This window comes from Micropterus dolomieu, linkage group LG08 (genome assembly GCF_021292245.1).
Source record: "Micropterus dolomieu isolate WLL.071019.BEF.003 ecotype Adirondacks linkage group LG08, ASM2129224v1, whole genome shotgun sequence".
Lineage (NCBI taxonomy): Eukaryota > Metazoa > Chordata > Actinopteri > Centrarchiformes > Centrarchidae > Micropterus > Micropterus dolomieu.
In genome coordinates, this window is record NC_060157.1 from 17,825,335 (window position 1) to 17,840,756 (window position 15,422).

General features: G+C 40.3%; 1 protein-coding gene across 1 annotated transcript in view; it reads left to right on the top strand.

Moving 5' to 3' along the window:
- Window positions 1-1,726: 1,726 nt before the first annotated feature.
- The window catches only part of LOC123974818 (low-density lipoprotein receptor-related protein 1-like), a 98,545-nt gene continuing 84,849 nt past the window's right edge, over window positions 1,727-15,422 (top strand). The window contains exons 1-2 of the mRNA XM_046055747.1: window positions 1,727-2,341; window positions 14,397-14,537. Of these exons, the coding sequence (XP_045911703.1) occupies window positions 2,269-2,341; window positions 14,397-14,537 (214 nt within the window). The 5' untranslated portion in view covers window positions 1,727-2,268. The remainder of the gene's footprint in view (window positions 2,342-14,396; window positions 14,538-15,422) is intronic.

The following is a 15,422-nucleotide window of genomic DNA, read 5'->3' on the forward strand; positions in this document are numbered from 1 at the left end:
TACTTCAGATTCTCCCCTGTGATTCAGGCTCTCGATAAACATCTGTATGCTGAAAAGCCCTGAAAGGGACACTTATTCTTGACACTAGTGGCAGCGAGGTTACTGTCAACTTGTTTAGTGTGAAATACACGCTGGTTGTTTTTAGTACCCATGATTAAATGCCAGTGGGAAAAGTAGAGGCCCACTGCGGAACACCATAGACTTGCTGAAAGAGTCATTTATGAGCATTTCAGTTTCAAAACGGCTGCGGTGGAGGCAAAGATCCTCTCATGTTCTCCTTTTAATCAAATTTCTCTTTGATCAGAACTTTGTCAGAGGATGTGCCATAAAAATTTTACCAAACATTGCATTAAATTGTTGGATTCTTTTTGTTGAGTTTGTGAAATGAATTACAGCCTGCATGTCTCTCTGTAATGTAAGTATTCAGTGCCCCCTGCAGGTTTGGATGGTTTATTAGACTACCCAATCATTGTAACATCTCAAAAGAATCATTTTACTCAAGATTACATATTCTCTTTTCCTGTAAGGACCAATTTTCCCTTGTTAACTTACTCATATTCCACGTCACTTAGTTTTTTACATCAAAATCCAGTTATTCATACAAATAAATAGTTTTCATATTTCAAAGTAGTGTGCAATTAATGTATAAAGTGAACCATTACAAACATTGGAACTCTGTAGACTATTGGAAATATCTTTGGCCTAATTGTCAACAGAAATGGCTATTTGTTTAATATATTTGGGGGATACATTGTGGATGGGGTCTTAACCTGGAATCCAGATTGATTTGGCTTTTTTGTCTTTAGCTTTGGTAACCAAGCAATTACAAGTGATATAATACAAATATGTATTTTTTTTGTCAATAATTACCTTTACTAGAAGCTGGGAAGACTATTGTACTGTTGCACAGGCTCATCCAAAAAACATGTAGCTGCATCTATTTCATAACAATCACACCCACTTCTCATTTTCATGTACCACTAGGGGGCGTGGTTTAGTGAAGAACGGAGAAGTTGAGGACACCCACCTCTCTCATTAAACCGTCTTACTTGCTTTTCTGTTTTGACTTGGAAAACTAGGTGCAACTCTGAACGTGTGAGCGTGAGAAAAAAACAAGACAAAGTCGGTGAGATTGCAATGAGATGACACCATTTTAGTTTAAAATGGTTTAGAACATAAGATGCAAAACAGGAATTTCAATCCAAATAGCACAATTTGTAAGTGATTGGAATCCTCAACAATATGATACAGCGATACAAACTCAGCGATACAGCGATAACAAATGAAGTTTGGACTACTGTAACCATACAATTGTAGGCTATAACATGATTGCTTCGGTTAAAAGATGGATAGTCTATGCATTTAATAATCTCATAGATTTTACTCACTAACGCGCCGCAGGTTATGCAGTCTGAAAATATCTGTTGCTGGCAGGAAAACACTTAAAAGCCTGCATTATGTTCAACAACTCTGCAAGCGTGTCAGGATTCGACAGCTGTTAAATTTTCTGTTTACTCATTTAATTTTGTAACCACAAAAGCAATCAGGATTCTGTAGAAATGTTGAGCCAACATGGCTGATCCCACAGCGTCAGTTGCAGGCCGCGCTGCCTCTCTCTCCCACCTCCACGGCTGATGAAAAAGCGCATGAAATTGGAGAAAAGGGAGGTGTGCTAGGACATGCGCAGACAGTGCTCGCCGCTCAGTTAGCCCATTTTTAGGGAGTCGAGCTTACGTCACGGGCTCGTTCACAGTGCTGGGGCTTGAGATTAACCATCCACTAATGCAACCACAAGAGCAGGGAGGCATTGGCGCTCCGGGGGGAAAAAACACTTTTACTTTTTAATTTTTGTTTTTAGTTTGGCAACGAATGAGCTGAGCGGTGCAGGAGACCTGCAGCGCTTCTGGACGTGTGGACGATTCCAGTGGCATGGTGTGGTGAATCAGAGACCCCAGCAAGCACAGAGAGACAGAGGTTCCACTGTGCATCATGTTTGAATGCCGATAATCAATTAGCGATATAGCCTACATGAATGTGCTGCTGCCTTGCCTGTAGCCTCGCCGGGCTGTAGCAAGTCTTCTTTTTTTGCAGAAGCCCGTCTGAAGCGGCCACCGTGCCGAACTGAGGGTGCAACTGCACGGACAATCGCACCCGGACTATTGAAGGGGTTCGAATGAGGTGGTTGATCGGGTTGTTAGGTTTGAGAAATCCAGCCAACTTTTCCTCTATTCCTTTCTAACAGCAGTGCCATAGAGCATTGCTCAGGAGATGGCGATGAGGTTGTTCTACTTGGGATTTATACTCTGCTTGGAGATCACATCTCCTAACGGTGCAACCGTAGGTAAGAAGCCTGTTGTGTTATCTTGCATACTCGAGAAAGCATGAGCACTTTTCTCTCTCTCTCTCTCTCTCTGTCTCTCGCGCAAAGCATCTGTGCACAGGCCTGTGTTCACCAGAGTTGGAGCCAACACCGCAAATAGGTTATCTTCACAATAACACAGTGGTGCCACAAGCGGTCTCCCCCTGAGGACGAGGTCGATCATTAGGAAAGCGTTAAACCAGAGAGTACCGCATAAATAAGCAGTGCGCCGATTATTTTGGCATTAAATGTGTCTGCGTGTTTAGCTGTGCTTCTGTCTGAGCAGACAGAATAGGCCTGCCTGGAAGGATGGCAGACAGTGGGGTTATTCACGGTTGGAATATTCAGCAGGTAAAAGGCAAACGTAACACTTTCACGAACGACCCATTTCTACAAAACAACACGATTTCTGACAGACTGCGAAAAAATGGCTGTATCTACCCCCCCGAGAAATGCAATCCCTCATGTATGTTCTCTGTATGGCTACAGCTGATAGCTACTGAACCAAGTATGCTGTGTTTTTTTTTTTGTTTTTTTTTTATTAAAAAGAAGAACAAGAAGAAGCAGCACGCTTGAGGTTCATATCAAACCTGTGGGAATCATCGGTCAGATTAGTTTTCATGTTTGTTTTCAGATACTTGGCGCGTATGAAAACAACAGTTGTGTCTGCTCGTGAAGGTAATCTTAATGGCGCGGCTTGTCCCGACGTGTAGCGTCAGTATCTGCCTGGGAATCACAGTTTATAAGTGACAGCCTGGTGATGTCTGATAGTGAAATGAATAGTCGTGCTGTTACCCCATTAAGTCCCTTAATACTCCCGAATCCCCGATGCGATATTAAATGCATCATTACTCTTTTGACAATGCATTTCAGACCTGTTGAGCTAACAGCTTGCCTTTTTATCTTTCTTGAGAACTTGAAGTGAATCATGGAGGTGCAAAATAGCACATGTAGGCCTATTTGTGTTTTGTTCTACAGATAATGCAATTTAACTTTGCACTTGTAAATGGTATTGTGAATTAGCTTTGCCCAGAAAGCATATGCTACATTCAGAATGACAGCCTATGCATTTTCATTATCTGGAGTCTGTTGTTAAGTCATCCATAATATTTTGTGGATGTAGAACTGTGAAAAAGTCATGTGCTAGAATTGGTTTGTCCAGCTCAGACCTCACAGCCTCTTATGTGCATAATTGTAATATCAGTCTGGCAGTTCATTTCACACCTTTGGTGTATGTTTACTTTGGTGCCTGAAGGAAAAGCAACACATTAGCTACCACTGTTAATGTCTTTACAAAAAGTGCTCCTGCCCTTCTCTGTGTTGGGAGATCTTCTAAAACTTTCATTAGATGTTGACGGAGCCTGATCAGAGTTAAAGCCATAACTGAGGTTATTGGGCAAGCTCGTCCCACTTCCTCCATCAGTATGTAACATCTGGACACAGGGAGATGATTAATCCAACTTAGATGTGACTTTGGGGGGGGAGGTGAAGCGAAATAAACTTCCAAGAATCAGTCTGGGATACTCCGTGAAACTGACACATAGTTACATCACAGGGAGTCAGGGATGGAAATGATCTACGTGTGTTATGTCATTAGTAACAGTTGATTTATCTGCCTCCGACTGCAGTAGTGTTGGATCTAAAAGGGAATTATAGAAATGGTCAAGTGAGTGGATACAAACCCTAAGGCCAGCAGCCACTTGTACTGGATTTGTCTGGATCACCACTGAGCCACAGCATGAATTTACGAACGAGAAAGGATTAGTGAGGGGAAGGTCAGAAGGCCATAACAGTTAAACATTGGACAGACCCTTTTGTTTGCTCATGATCTTTTAGAGTTCATTATTGTGCCACGTAAAGGTAGGTCTGAGCAATATAACAATAATTATTGCAATATAATTTTCCTCAATAACAATATAACAAATGTTATATATTCAATAAATATTTGATTTATATTATATTTTTTATCGTGATAACATTTTTGGCCATATCGCCCAAAAGGTGTCATCCTTTTTAGACAAAATCCAGTCCAGTCCTGCACAATACTTTTAGAGCCTAGTAGTTCTAGTGAATCTATGATTACAAAGGTGATATGAAGAAAAAAATGCTTGCAACTAACAATTATTTTCATTAATTGATTGGTCTACATGTAAGAAAGATGCAAAAACAAAATCCATCCATCCATCCATCGTCAACTGCTTATCCTGCGTACAGGGTCGCGGGGAGCTGGAGCCAATCCCATTATGACATTGGGCGAAAGGTGGGGTACACCCTGGACAGGTCGCCAGTCCATCGCAGGGCCATACATAGACAACCATTCACACTCAAATCCACACCTAAGGACAATTTTGGAGACACCAATTAACCTAGCCTGCATGTCTTTGGATGGTGGGCAAAAACAAAATGCCCCAGACAATTTCATAGAGCCCAAAGGGATCTTTATATTAATTGTTTTGTTTGAACCAGCAGTCCAGAACACAAAGATATTCTGTTTCTAACAATAATGACAAAATAAAGCAAATATCAACATTTGAGAAGCTGGATTCATCAAATGGTGGGCATTTTGCTTGAAAAACATTGAATAGATTCTAGAACTTGAATGATTAGTAGATTAATCGATTAGTTGATCGTCAGAAAATGAATGTACTATGATCTATTTTGATAATTGATTCATTGTTTTCAGTCAAAAATGCCAAAACATTCCGAAGTTTCAGCTTCCCAGTTGTGAGGATTATAAACTTTTCTTTGTCTTAAGTGATGTATGTTGTCGTAAACTCATTCTGATTTGGTCTTGGAGTCTTGGTCCGACAAGACACGTAATTTGAAGACGGTTAATTTGGAATTAGTAAATTATGATTTCACTATTTTCTGACATTTTATAGCCCAAGCTATTTAATTTAGAAGGTAATTGACAGCTAGTAGATAATGAACATAATCGTTATCCACTAATTGATTATGAAAATGGTTGTTGATTAATTTTCTGACTATCAACTTAAACAATCAGCTTATAGTTTCTGCTCTGGCAGACATTACAGTAAACATAATGCTATTTATTATTTCATTTCAACTTTAGAGGCACAAGATTCCTGTTGGTGAAAAGTATAAATGTGGGTCAGAGGCTAAAGAGGTTGAATTCCTAAGGAGCCTACACTCTGTTTGCCTGACCTTTTAATGGGACCTGCCTTTACATTTTCCTCAGAACCGTCACTGGAAACATCTGCTGGAAAAATTCAGCATCTCTCATACAAATTCAACAGGTTATAGAACTTGGGTTGCTCTCTCCAGCTCTTCCAAGTGGAGGTCACTGGGGAGTGGTTACTGTACTTCTGTACACCTGAGGCCAACTCTTAATGCACTCTTATCAGGTAACGCTGATAATCCCCAGAGTGATTTTCTGCTCACAAAGAAACATAGGATAGAAAAGCGTACAACATTTGGATTGAAACATAGCCAAAGTGTCCAATTTGTATACATTCCTTGGCTTTTATATAAAGCTTGTGCTGCAGGTGTTTTGCATTTTGGTCTTGACCATGTGAAAATATTTGTGAAATGATAATAGCAGATGGTGGGATTCTCGACCGTAGCTGCAGAAAAGATCCCCTTCTTATCCCACTACTTCCTGCACTGCATTGCAATCAACTGTGACTAGAGGGTAAAACCAGATTAACAGAAATGTCTTCACTGTTGTTCCACACATATCGAAGGCACAGGACCGCAGATGATACAGTGTCTGTTGATTGTTATTAGCAGTGGTGTACTGTAATTGGTGTTTTCTGCTAGCTACATCACTGTTTACCCTGTTAAGCTCCTAAGACATAAAAAAGGGGAATGGATCAACTTCTTTAACATAATAGGAAGAGTGGGTGTGTGTTAATGCAGCTCTGTAAGATTTATTGAGTTTTTGAAGGTGATAAAATCAGGCTTGCTATGCATTACTGCTTTCCTTTCCTGTCATTAATATGATCTGTCTCTTAAAAATGAGTTTTTTTTAACATGCTTCACATGATTATAACACATCTTTGTAGAGGGGCAACCGGAAATAGATCTGTTTTTCCTCGCACTTCATAAAGAGAGTACAAAGAGTTGTTCAAATGTTGCAAAAGGTTGCAATGTTTACCTGACACCTAATGCAGCCATGAGAATACTGGCTCTCTGACTCCCGATTCGACTTTGACATCATTAATGGTGAACTCTTCACCTGGAGCCTCAGGCTGACCACTCTGTTTTTGGAGACTTTGCTCTGCTGCTCTTTGTGTGTTATTCCTGTTGGCTTTACCGGCTCACGCTCATGTACACCTCAGATGTTGCCGATGTTGTGGGCTTTGCGCTTGACTAAAGAATTGATTTGATCACAGTTGCTTTCACACCTGGTCAGAGGAGAGGATCTGATATATGGAGATAAGATTCCAATTTCATGGGCTGCTGCAAAGACTCAAAGCTGTTTACTTTTATCAAAGTCGCGACCATTGCTCTCAGTCATCAGTTTGTGGTTGCACATGAAACGAACATTTATGCTATCTGTGTTGTGGCAAAGGTAAGTAGTAGTATATTACAAGTAGTGCCCATGTAAATGTTCCCGTTTCATGGATTGTATCAGAAATACTGTACAGTAGCTGACCACATATTTTCATTTTCAGTCTCTTGGCTGATCACAAATAAAAACATTTAAAGGGCATAAAATACTAAAACATCTACAATATATTACAAATACATTGTAAACATTATTAAGATCTGGGACTTCAGATCTCAATAACTATTCAATTCATTTGATGTATATTACTTGGATATATAACAGATTACATTTTCATAAATACCCAAAACATAATCAACAAAAACTCCTAATAAAGCATTGAAAAGAAGACATTAGGTATGACAATAAAATAGTGTTTATATCATGCAAAATAATATTTGTCACACATGTACTGTACATACGTTTTAGTATATCATAACATATCTACAATATATTTCCAGAACAAGTTGTGATGTTCCCTAAAACTAGAAAAAAACCTTACTAAAATTTTCCCTCACTTAAGTGTTTGTTGTCTGAATAAGCAGTGTTACCAAAAGACATGTTTTCCATATTGATGTTGTGCAGGAAAACACTTGTCGAGACACTGGAGGCAAATCTAACGAGCACTAGTTTCAGAGACGTGAGCTCTCTGAAACTGTGCTTATATTTGAGCGCAAAACAGCCACATTCACTTTAAAACTATTTATAGCTTTTGAGTTTGTATTTCCATGTCTGATTCTGTTATCACCTCAAAACTCTGCTGCATGCGACCAGGAACTAGTTGGATGTTCTCAACAATACTATCAAGATTGCAAGGCGTGTGTGTGTGTGGAGTCTTTGCCATTAACTGCTTGCCAAGGTCCTATGTAAAAGTAAACTGCTGAAAGTTGAGCTTCCAGTCCATTGTGATAGTCTGTCATTTGTAGGCTAATCATACTTTGTACTCATCAGTGAGATTTAAATCACTCATGCTGGCACTTTAGTACGTTATGTGCAGTTGAGACCTTTTTCTGTATTGCAGTCAAATTTATAGGGTCTCACTGCTGAACAATGAAGTCATCTGTTGAGACGTGAAGTAGATGACAACTCATTTGTGCATTGTTTATGAGTCATTCCTAACAATTATTAAAGTAGGAACACTCCTCCCTCCTGCTTTCTTTAGAGTGAATCTGATGCGGTATTCATAGAGATTGACTTGTATTAAATCACAGAAACACTGACATCCTGTATTGATACCATATTCTTGTAGCCTTGGATGTCTTTTTCCTAGTAGCTTTGGAGGACAGAGGCAAGGCAGGTTTTAAAGTCATCTTATTCGCTGTGAATGGCTCAATTTTTGCGGGTGGTGTGTGAGCTGTGCTATGCAAAGACTACAGGGTGGGTGTGGAAGAACTCCGTAGAAGCCCGAGCCCATTAACATTTTATCTTACGTCCATCAATCACACATTCATTGTATGTCTTTTACTGCGTGGCCTTTTACTGCTCTGGCCTGTGATGTCCTGCAGAGCCTCATCAGGTTACCTCCGAGGTCAAAGCTGCGCCCTTTTGTTGTGCGATGACACAAACACAAGGCTTTCAGGCACAAGAGTAGGTACTAACTCAAACTCAGTCTTCTGCTGTTTATGCATGTTCAGCCTCTTTTGAAAATGGCTATTGTGGATTAGAACTTGAATAGCCTATGGACATTGTATGCGTGGCGTGAGGTGGTTAAAGTGATCCAGTGCTTGGCCATGGCATGGCTTGACACAAAGCTAAGTGGTTGTTTTCCACTGGAGGGGCACTGCACAGTGTGGCCATTGAAGAAACTGATTCAATGGCTGTAGCAGTGGCCAGGGCAGGGCCTTTATCACACTTGTTCTGTGCTTTCTACCCTCTTGCATCATAATATTCCACATCTTGCATCTAAAAGGCTGTGACTTTGGTAAAAAGAAATAGTCCGTCTTCCATCTGAATAATTAATATAGCACAGAATTCAGAAATAACAACTTCCCTCTGCCCTTATTCTTTTCCCTATGGTCCTTGTTTGGTTTTAATTGTTACTTATAATGCATGGATTCTTGCTTTGAAATCCTGCTAAACTGAGCACATAGAAATCACTTCAAACTTGACCTCGGGGGTCTAATTACATACTGTAGTTGTTTTTTTTTGTTGTCTATGAAGATTCTCAGTCATCCAGGTCATAGTTATCCAACGAAGGTTAAAATGAAGGGCAACTGGACTTGGTTGAAGATACTGGAAGACGTTTCGTCCCTTATCCAAAGGACTTCTTCAGTTCTGACTGACTGGCAGGGAAACTCAGCTATTTAACCTCTGTTGTTGTTGTTTTTTCAATCTGGAACACTGCGGACGACCTGAGTTCCACAATGGAGGACCACAAAGGGGAAAAGTGATGGGATGATGAGAAACAGTCCTTTTTGTTCCTCCACTTTCTCCTGTCTCTGCCATTGTACCCATCATGACCATTGAGACCCAGAGTCCCATTTATTTATTCATTCATTCAAGTCATTTCACATTCCCATTCGTACTGTTATCTTTTAACAGCATTTAATAGAATCCATGCTCTATTGCTCAGCCAAGAAATTATCCACAAGGGGGTTTGGGTTGGTTGAATGCTAGGATGTGCACAGTGTTGGGGGCATGCTTGTGAAACAAAAGTAAATTTCATATATCAATTTGTTGTGGTGAACATTCCAGCTGAGTCTGTGTGCATTTGGATGACGGTCATTATCATTGTGGTGCATGGCGTTTTTAACTAAAGCTAAACCTATAATAAATATTATAGCTAAAGAAAACATTTAAAATGATGTGTAGCATGAAGTCAGCCCTCTCTTACAGTTTGTATATGTACTCTAAGCCAGTCTTGCAGCAGAAAGAAATAAGCAATAAGTCATTTTACCTTGAATTTGTTGAATCTAGCTGCTCGTCTGTAACAGATTGTCTTTTGGAGGCAAAGCTGTACACATGAAATCAATTAGAAGGTGCTGGAATGTGCTGCATGGATCTGGACTTGATTTGCAGAGCCGGAATGGCCATATTGAGAGAGACAGATCGGGGAGTGGGTCAGTGTTGTGTCCCAGCTGGTGATGGTGTTTCCATCACTGGGCTGCTGAATTAGTGCCACAACACCATTTCCTCACCATCCCACCCTGTTCCAAGTTTTTGGGATTAGATAAAACAAAACAACACCTTAAATGTCCTCTTGCAAATGAAAGGGTGGCCTTGAAAGTACTTGTTTTTAATCAGGCTCTCAGGATGGACAGAGCTGGGCTCTGTGTACGTTTATGCATTTGCTCAGTCGCTCGTGTGTAATGCTTTTTACTATGCATAGTGCTCAAGGGCAATTCAGTGTGCACTGTTTAGACAGTGCAGAGCTCCAGTGGCCCTGCATAAGGAAATACAGTGTGTGCTCCATACAACTGGCAGTATGCTCAAAATCAAACCAAGTAAGCCAACTAGAGCCTGAGCATCCACATACAAGGAAGTAACTCAGTGATTTATAGTGTAGTTGTACGTCAACTCAGGATTTAAACATTTGTCCGTGAATACCTGAGTGACAAGGCCATTTTTTCAGAATCGATGCTTAGCCCTCTGTTCTCCCATCAGAGCACATAAAAAGATCAAGTGCACATATAAATATATAATATATTGTAATTTAACCCTAAAAAACTTACTGAATGTCATTCCATGTAGAGCAAGCTCTCAGCACTTGAAACCCCTTAATGGATCTTTTGTGGTCAGTAAAACAGCAGTGACTTAACCAGAATTTCTTGGTTAGACAAGATAAAGAGGAAAAAGAATAACTGTTTTTTTCTCATTTTAATCACAAACATCCTGATGTAGTGTCCTGGAATGTCTTGTCCATGTAAGAACTTGAAAACCATTTAAAACAAACTCAAAATTAACATACGTTTAGTTGGATAGAAAACTCTAATCCCTTGTCTAATGGACAAATACTTGAGACATTTTTACAGTGTACCAGACTTCAGGCATTTTTAGGCTTACGGTCACCTCAAGGACTTTCTCAGCCTTCTTCTTTAATGCCTTTCCCGAATCACTCACCCATAAAGATATTTTAAATGAAATACACTGTCAAGTGTATACAGTGCAACATATTGTATCTACATCAGAGTGACAGAGACAGGTGTTTTGGTTTTTGTGGAAGACAGCTGTTTTAAAAACATGCTGTTTTTTTTGTTTTTTCTAAGCCAACCAAATAAAGATATTTGTACATGTTTGTACAGGTGTAATTTCTTTTCAGAAACTGTGTTTCCTGTAGAGCTTCCAAAGCTGCCCTCACTGATTAATGGTGTGAAATTAAAAACTCTTGAGGATTTTAACTAAGGCTGTGGAAGTTAGTTTTCTCGTTTTCTTCCCTAATTAGATAATAATAAATACCCATAGAATGGTTGTTTACCTCAGGTTATTCTGATGTGGAGGGAGTAGGTGTTCGTGTTTCAAGTGTATATCATACTGATCTTACTTGATCATAAACAGCAAGGTGGGATTATAATAGTATTTAAATGTGATAATCCTCCTGTTTTGTGGATAGACGTGTTGAATGCTGTGGCATTTCCTACCATTTAGTTACAGCAGTGTGATCAAGTTGCCTTTCAGCTGTGGCAGGAAATGCTTTAGTTTGAATGGCATTCAAAGGAGGGGACTCGTTGGAGGTGAACACACTGGGTTTATAGGAGTTCTTGTAAGTGGAGTATGTACCTTGATTCAGTGAGATTGGTGTTTGCTGTTGGGCCAATCCCAGGAGACTAAAGAAAGGCCTTTTTCATTCCCTTTTGTAGGTAAAGTGGACTCCAATGGTTTAACATCCCAGCCTGATTGGTACCCTCCAAAATGTGTCAGAATTCTGGCAGTCACTTTGGGGGGGAAAGGCGACTTCACAGGCTGAATGAACAATTCACATCTCTGTTTGAGATATTTCAGTGGGCTTTGAAAGAGGACTGGTAAGGGAGAAGGCTGCTAGTCTTTCCCCAAGTCTCTAACCCTTCCTCTTCCACAACCTCCAATTAGGCTCAGAGGTTCTCCTCTCTGCGGTCATTTCATGCTGGTGTGTAAAGCGATGATAAAATTAGAACCCACGATGTTTTATACCGACTCACAGGAAACAACTGGCTCAGTCCAGCTGCTTCACACGGGGAGCAGAGAGATGGAGGGAATGCCTCCACATAGAAGCCTGTCGGAGGTTTCAATGCTTTTACTCATTTCAGCTCAGGGCGCGGTCAATCTGGCTGTTTGTTTATTTGTGTAGGCAGATTAAATGGCAACATATAAGCACAGGCAAATCCAGTGTATTTACCATCCATACAAAATGTACCAGGGCATTGGTAAGCTGAAGGGAAGCAAAACTAAGAAGTTGGCCTCAGGCATGGCTAGCCAATCTCATTCCTTCACCAAGGAGTTGGGTGTGTGCATGTTGCCTAAACTAAATCAGCCAATGGTCTATATCCATTATTTTAAAGCTCACTTTCTCACTCTCATCTTGAATTTTACATCCTGTCATATTCTATTGACATATAATAAGGACTCTAGAGTTTAAATCTTATCCTCTTGCATCACTTTAGTTTTCTAAGCCATTGTGTGAAGATAAGTAGGAGGTGAAATCCTGCGAACCTGCTTTCTCTAAAACTCAAATATCAAGATACTGTTCGTATAACGAAAGCTGTGAGCTCATCCCTGCAACCCTTTAATTTCTAATTGTATTTACAAAAACATGGCACTCGGAAGTCTTAGTGTTTGACTTAAACATACACTTCACTGTCACATGAAAAAAGTCCAGGGTCTAAACCCCTTAGCCTGACAGTCAAAAGGAACGTAGTCGCAATGATACACTAGCCTTGTGCTCTCTTGTGATTTCAGTCACATCCCAGCCCCCTTGCGGTGCACCCCCACCGCCTACCCCAAACACCTCTCTGCCTGCCAAGTACGTAGGAAGGCAAGTCATCCAGGGCGAGAGAGGGCTCAGTCCCTGCAGAGAATCACAATAAGACCTTCGGTGTTGTCCTTCCCAGAGCGTTGCTGCACAACAGTACAGTACCAACAACCTCCTGCTTGAAATGGCTATTGTGGTCTTTTGAGGGGTTTTTTATGTTGTGTGTAACATTTTTGACCAGTCATAAAAGGAAGAATAACAATTGTGTATATTTGGCAACCTATTTTCACCCTTTCTTACACTGTGAGAAGATGTTAGCATAGAATTTCAGCCTCCTCCATTTTACTTTAAGTGAAGGATTATGTCGTTAAAAGTACTTGAAAATGTATTCTCACATGTTGTGTTTCATTAGATCAATTCAGCTAAATTAAAAAAAGTGTATCCATGCAAATAGTTTTGGTTTTGTTTATCCAGTTTTATGAGCTATCTGAAATTTCTGCCGCCATCCCAATAGGTGAGTAGAATTCCTGTGCTTGAAGCATTTAAACCTTATGTTAAAAAAAATATAAATACCAATGTGTCTTCCAAGAAATAATGTTCCCATTACTAATAATCCAAAGACCTACGTGTGACCAGTTTTCATTGAAAATACTTTCTACTGGAAAAATAGGCCAAAAAAAGGGACATGAATTAATAAATATACATATTCAGTGTTGTGAGCAGCAGAATTGAAATGCCATTCACCTCATTTGTATTGGGGTGGAGGTAGAAATGTCAAGAGATGGATATATCTAAACCTGGACAAATAAAAACAAACCTATCTTCATGACTGGATAACACACGTTAGTGAGAATTAATTTTATTATTTTTTGTCATTTGGTTGAAGTGACCCTTTTTAAGGTACATTTTTAAATAAGTGACAAATTCAGTGTTGACAGACCGATGCAACACCATGTAGGAAGAGTTCCATTTGACCAGGGTTTTGAGAGTGGCTACGTTTGAAGCATGTCAGCAGTGTCAGACTGCTGATGGGTCATGAGCGTTGCTGTGGTGCTGCTAGCCTGTGGTACACCTCAACAATCTGTGCTGACTTACTGCCCAGAACTACTGCGCTCTGCAGTTTCCCATGGGTGATTGAACGCCCGGTTATATGTCTGTGCTGTGACACATGAAAGAGCCTCTGTGGTAAAAGTTGAAAAACACCTTAAGTGAAGTAAAAACAAGCGGAAAGAAATGAGATGTCTGTAAGAAGAGAGGACACAACAAACAAACCCAGAACTAAAAGGCACCACTTGTAGAGTATTTTTATTTTTATGAATAGACTGTGCATGTGGGTCTTTTGATACAAACACATCATTGTAAACTTGGGTTGACTCTTGCATGTTGCTTTGCCCTGCCGAGTTAAGATCTATGCTGCTTGAAGCTGGAAATTTTAGATAAGTTCCTTGTTGAAAAGTGCTTAAAAAAATAATAAGAATAACATAACGCACAACCCCCCCCCACCCCCAATTCGCTTCCTTTTTCTTTTTTTTTAGATTGGGTGTTTGCAAATTGCATTTCTTGCTAAGTGTATTTGTGATTGAAAAGCATTTACAGCCACAGTTGCTTTTTGTGATGACACATCAACTCTCCTTTTTTTTCAGCTCCCAAAGCTGACGACCAGCCCAAGACTTGCAGCTCTAAGCAGTTTGTATGTAAGGACCAGGTGACCTGTATCTCCAAAGGCTGGCGCTGCGATGGGGAGAAGGACTGTCCAGATGGCTCGGACGAATCCCCAGATATCTGTAAGTATGCCTACATGAAAATGGCTACTAAAACGGTCTCTCAGCATGCGTGTGTCCTCCGCTCTTGTGTTCTCTCCAAGCTGTTGCTTCAGAGTAATAAGGATTATTACTGCTTTTGCCCAGCTTTGTTTTCTAGATATTGCTATTTTGCAAATAAAGCTTATTTTAAACATGAATTTTTGTCACACACACACACACACACACACACACACACACACACACACACACACACACACACACACACACACACACACACAATGTTGTTGCAGCACATGATGTTATAAGACATCAAATTCACTGCCTCTAAATGGCTTTGAAGGGCCAGTAGCACAATGTTCAGACAGCTTAATTTGGGCCTGGATAAGAGGGTAGGTGATGCCCTTTCTATGAAGGACACAGGCTCACAGTGCGTGCTTTGGCTGCACTGCTGAATTATGGCTCTAATTATGCAGCCGTGTTTAGTCTGGATGTTCAGGGATGTGCCTGCTCTTGCCTAGACTCTTGTGGGATCTGTGCAGTCCCTAAGAGTCTTGTCTCAGCCACTTACATCTGTCAGCCTCTCCATCTAGCCATTCCCTCCATAAACTCTCCCTGGTAAAAGCCTCCCCTCTGTTTATATGCAGGCGCTAATGGTGATTTTACTGTCTGCATGTGCCACACCTTACATCTGTCATGCTACAAGCATTCTCACAACAGTCACGAGGCACGAGAGACAAGCAGCTGACAAAGCATTAAGGGACTTGTTATTGTGGGTGAAAACACAATTAAGTATCAACACATAGGATTAGGGATTGGAAATGAGTGAGATAGCAGAGGGTGACAAGATGCATCATTATGCTGCGGTCATTGGCACATAAAAGATTAACTTTAGGTGTGAAAATGGAG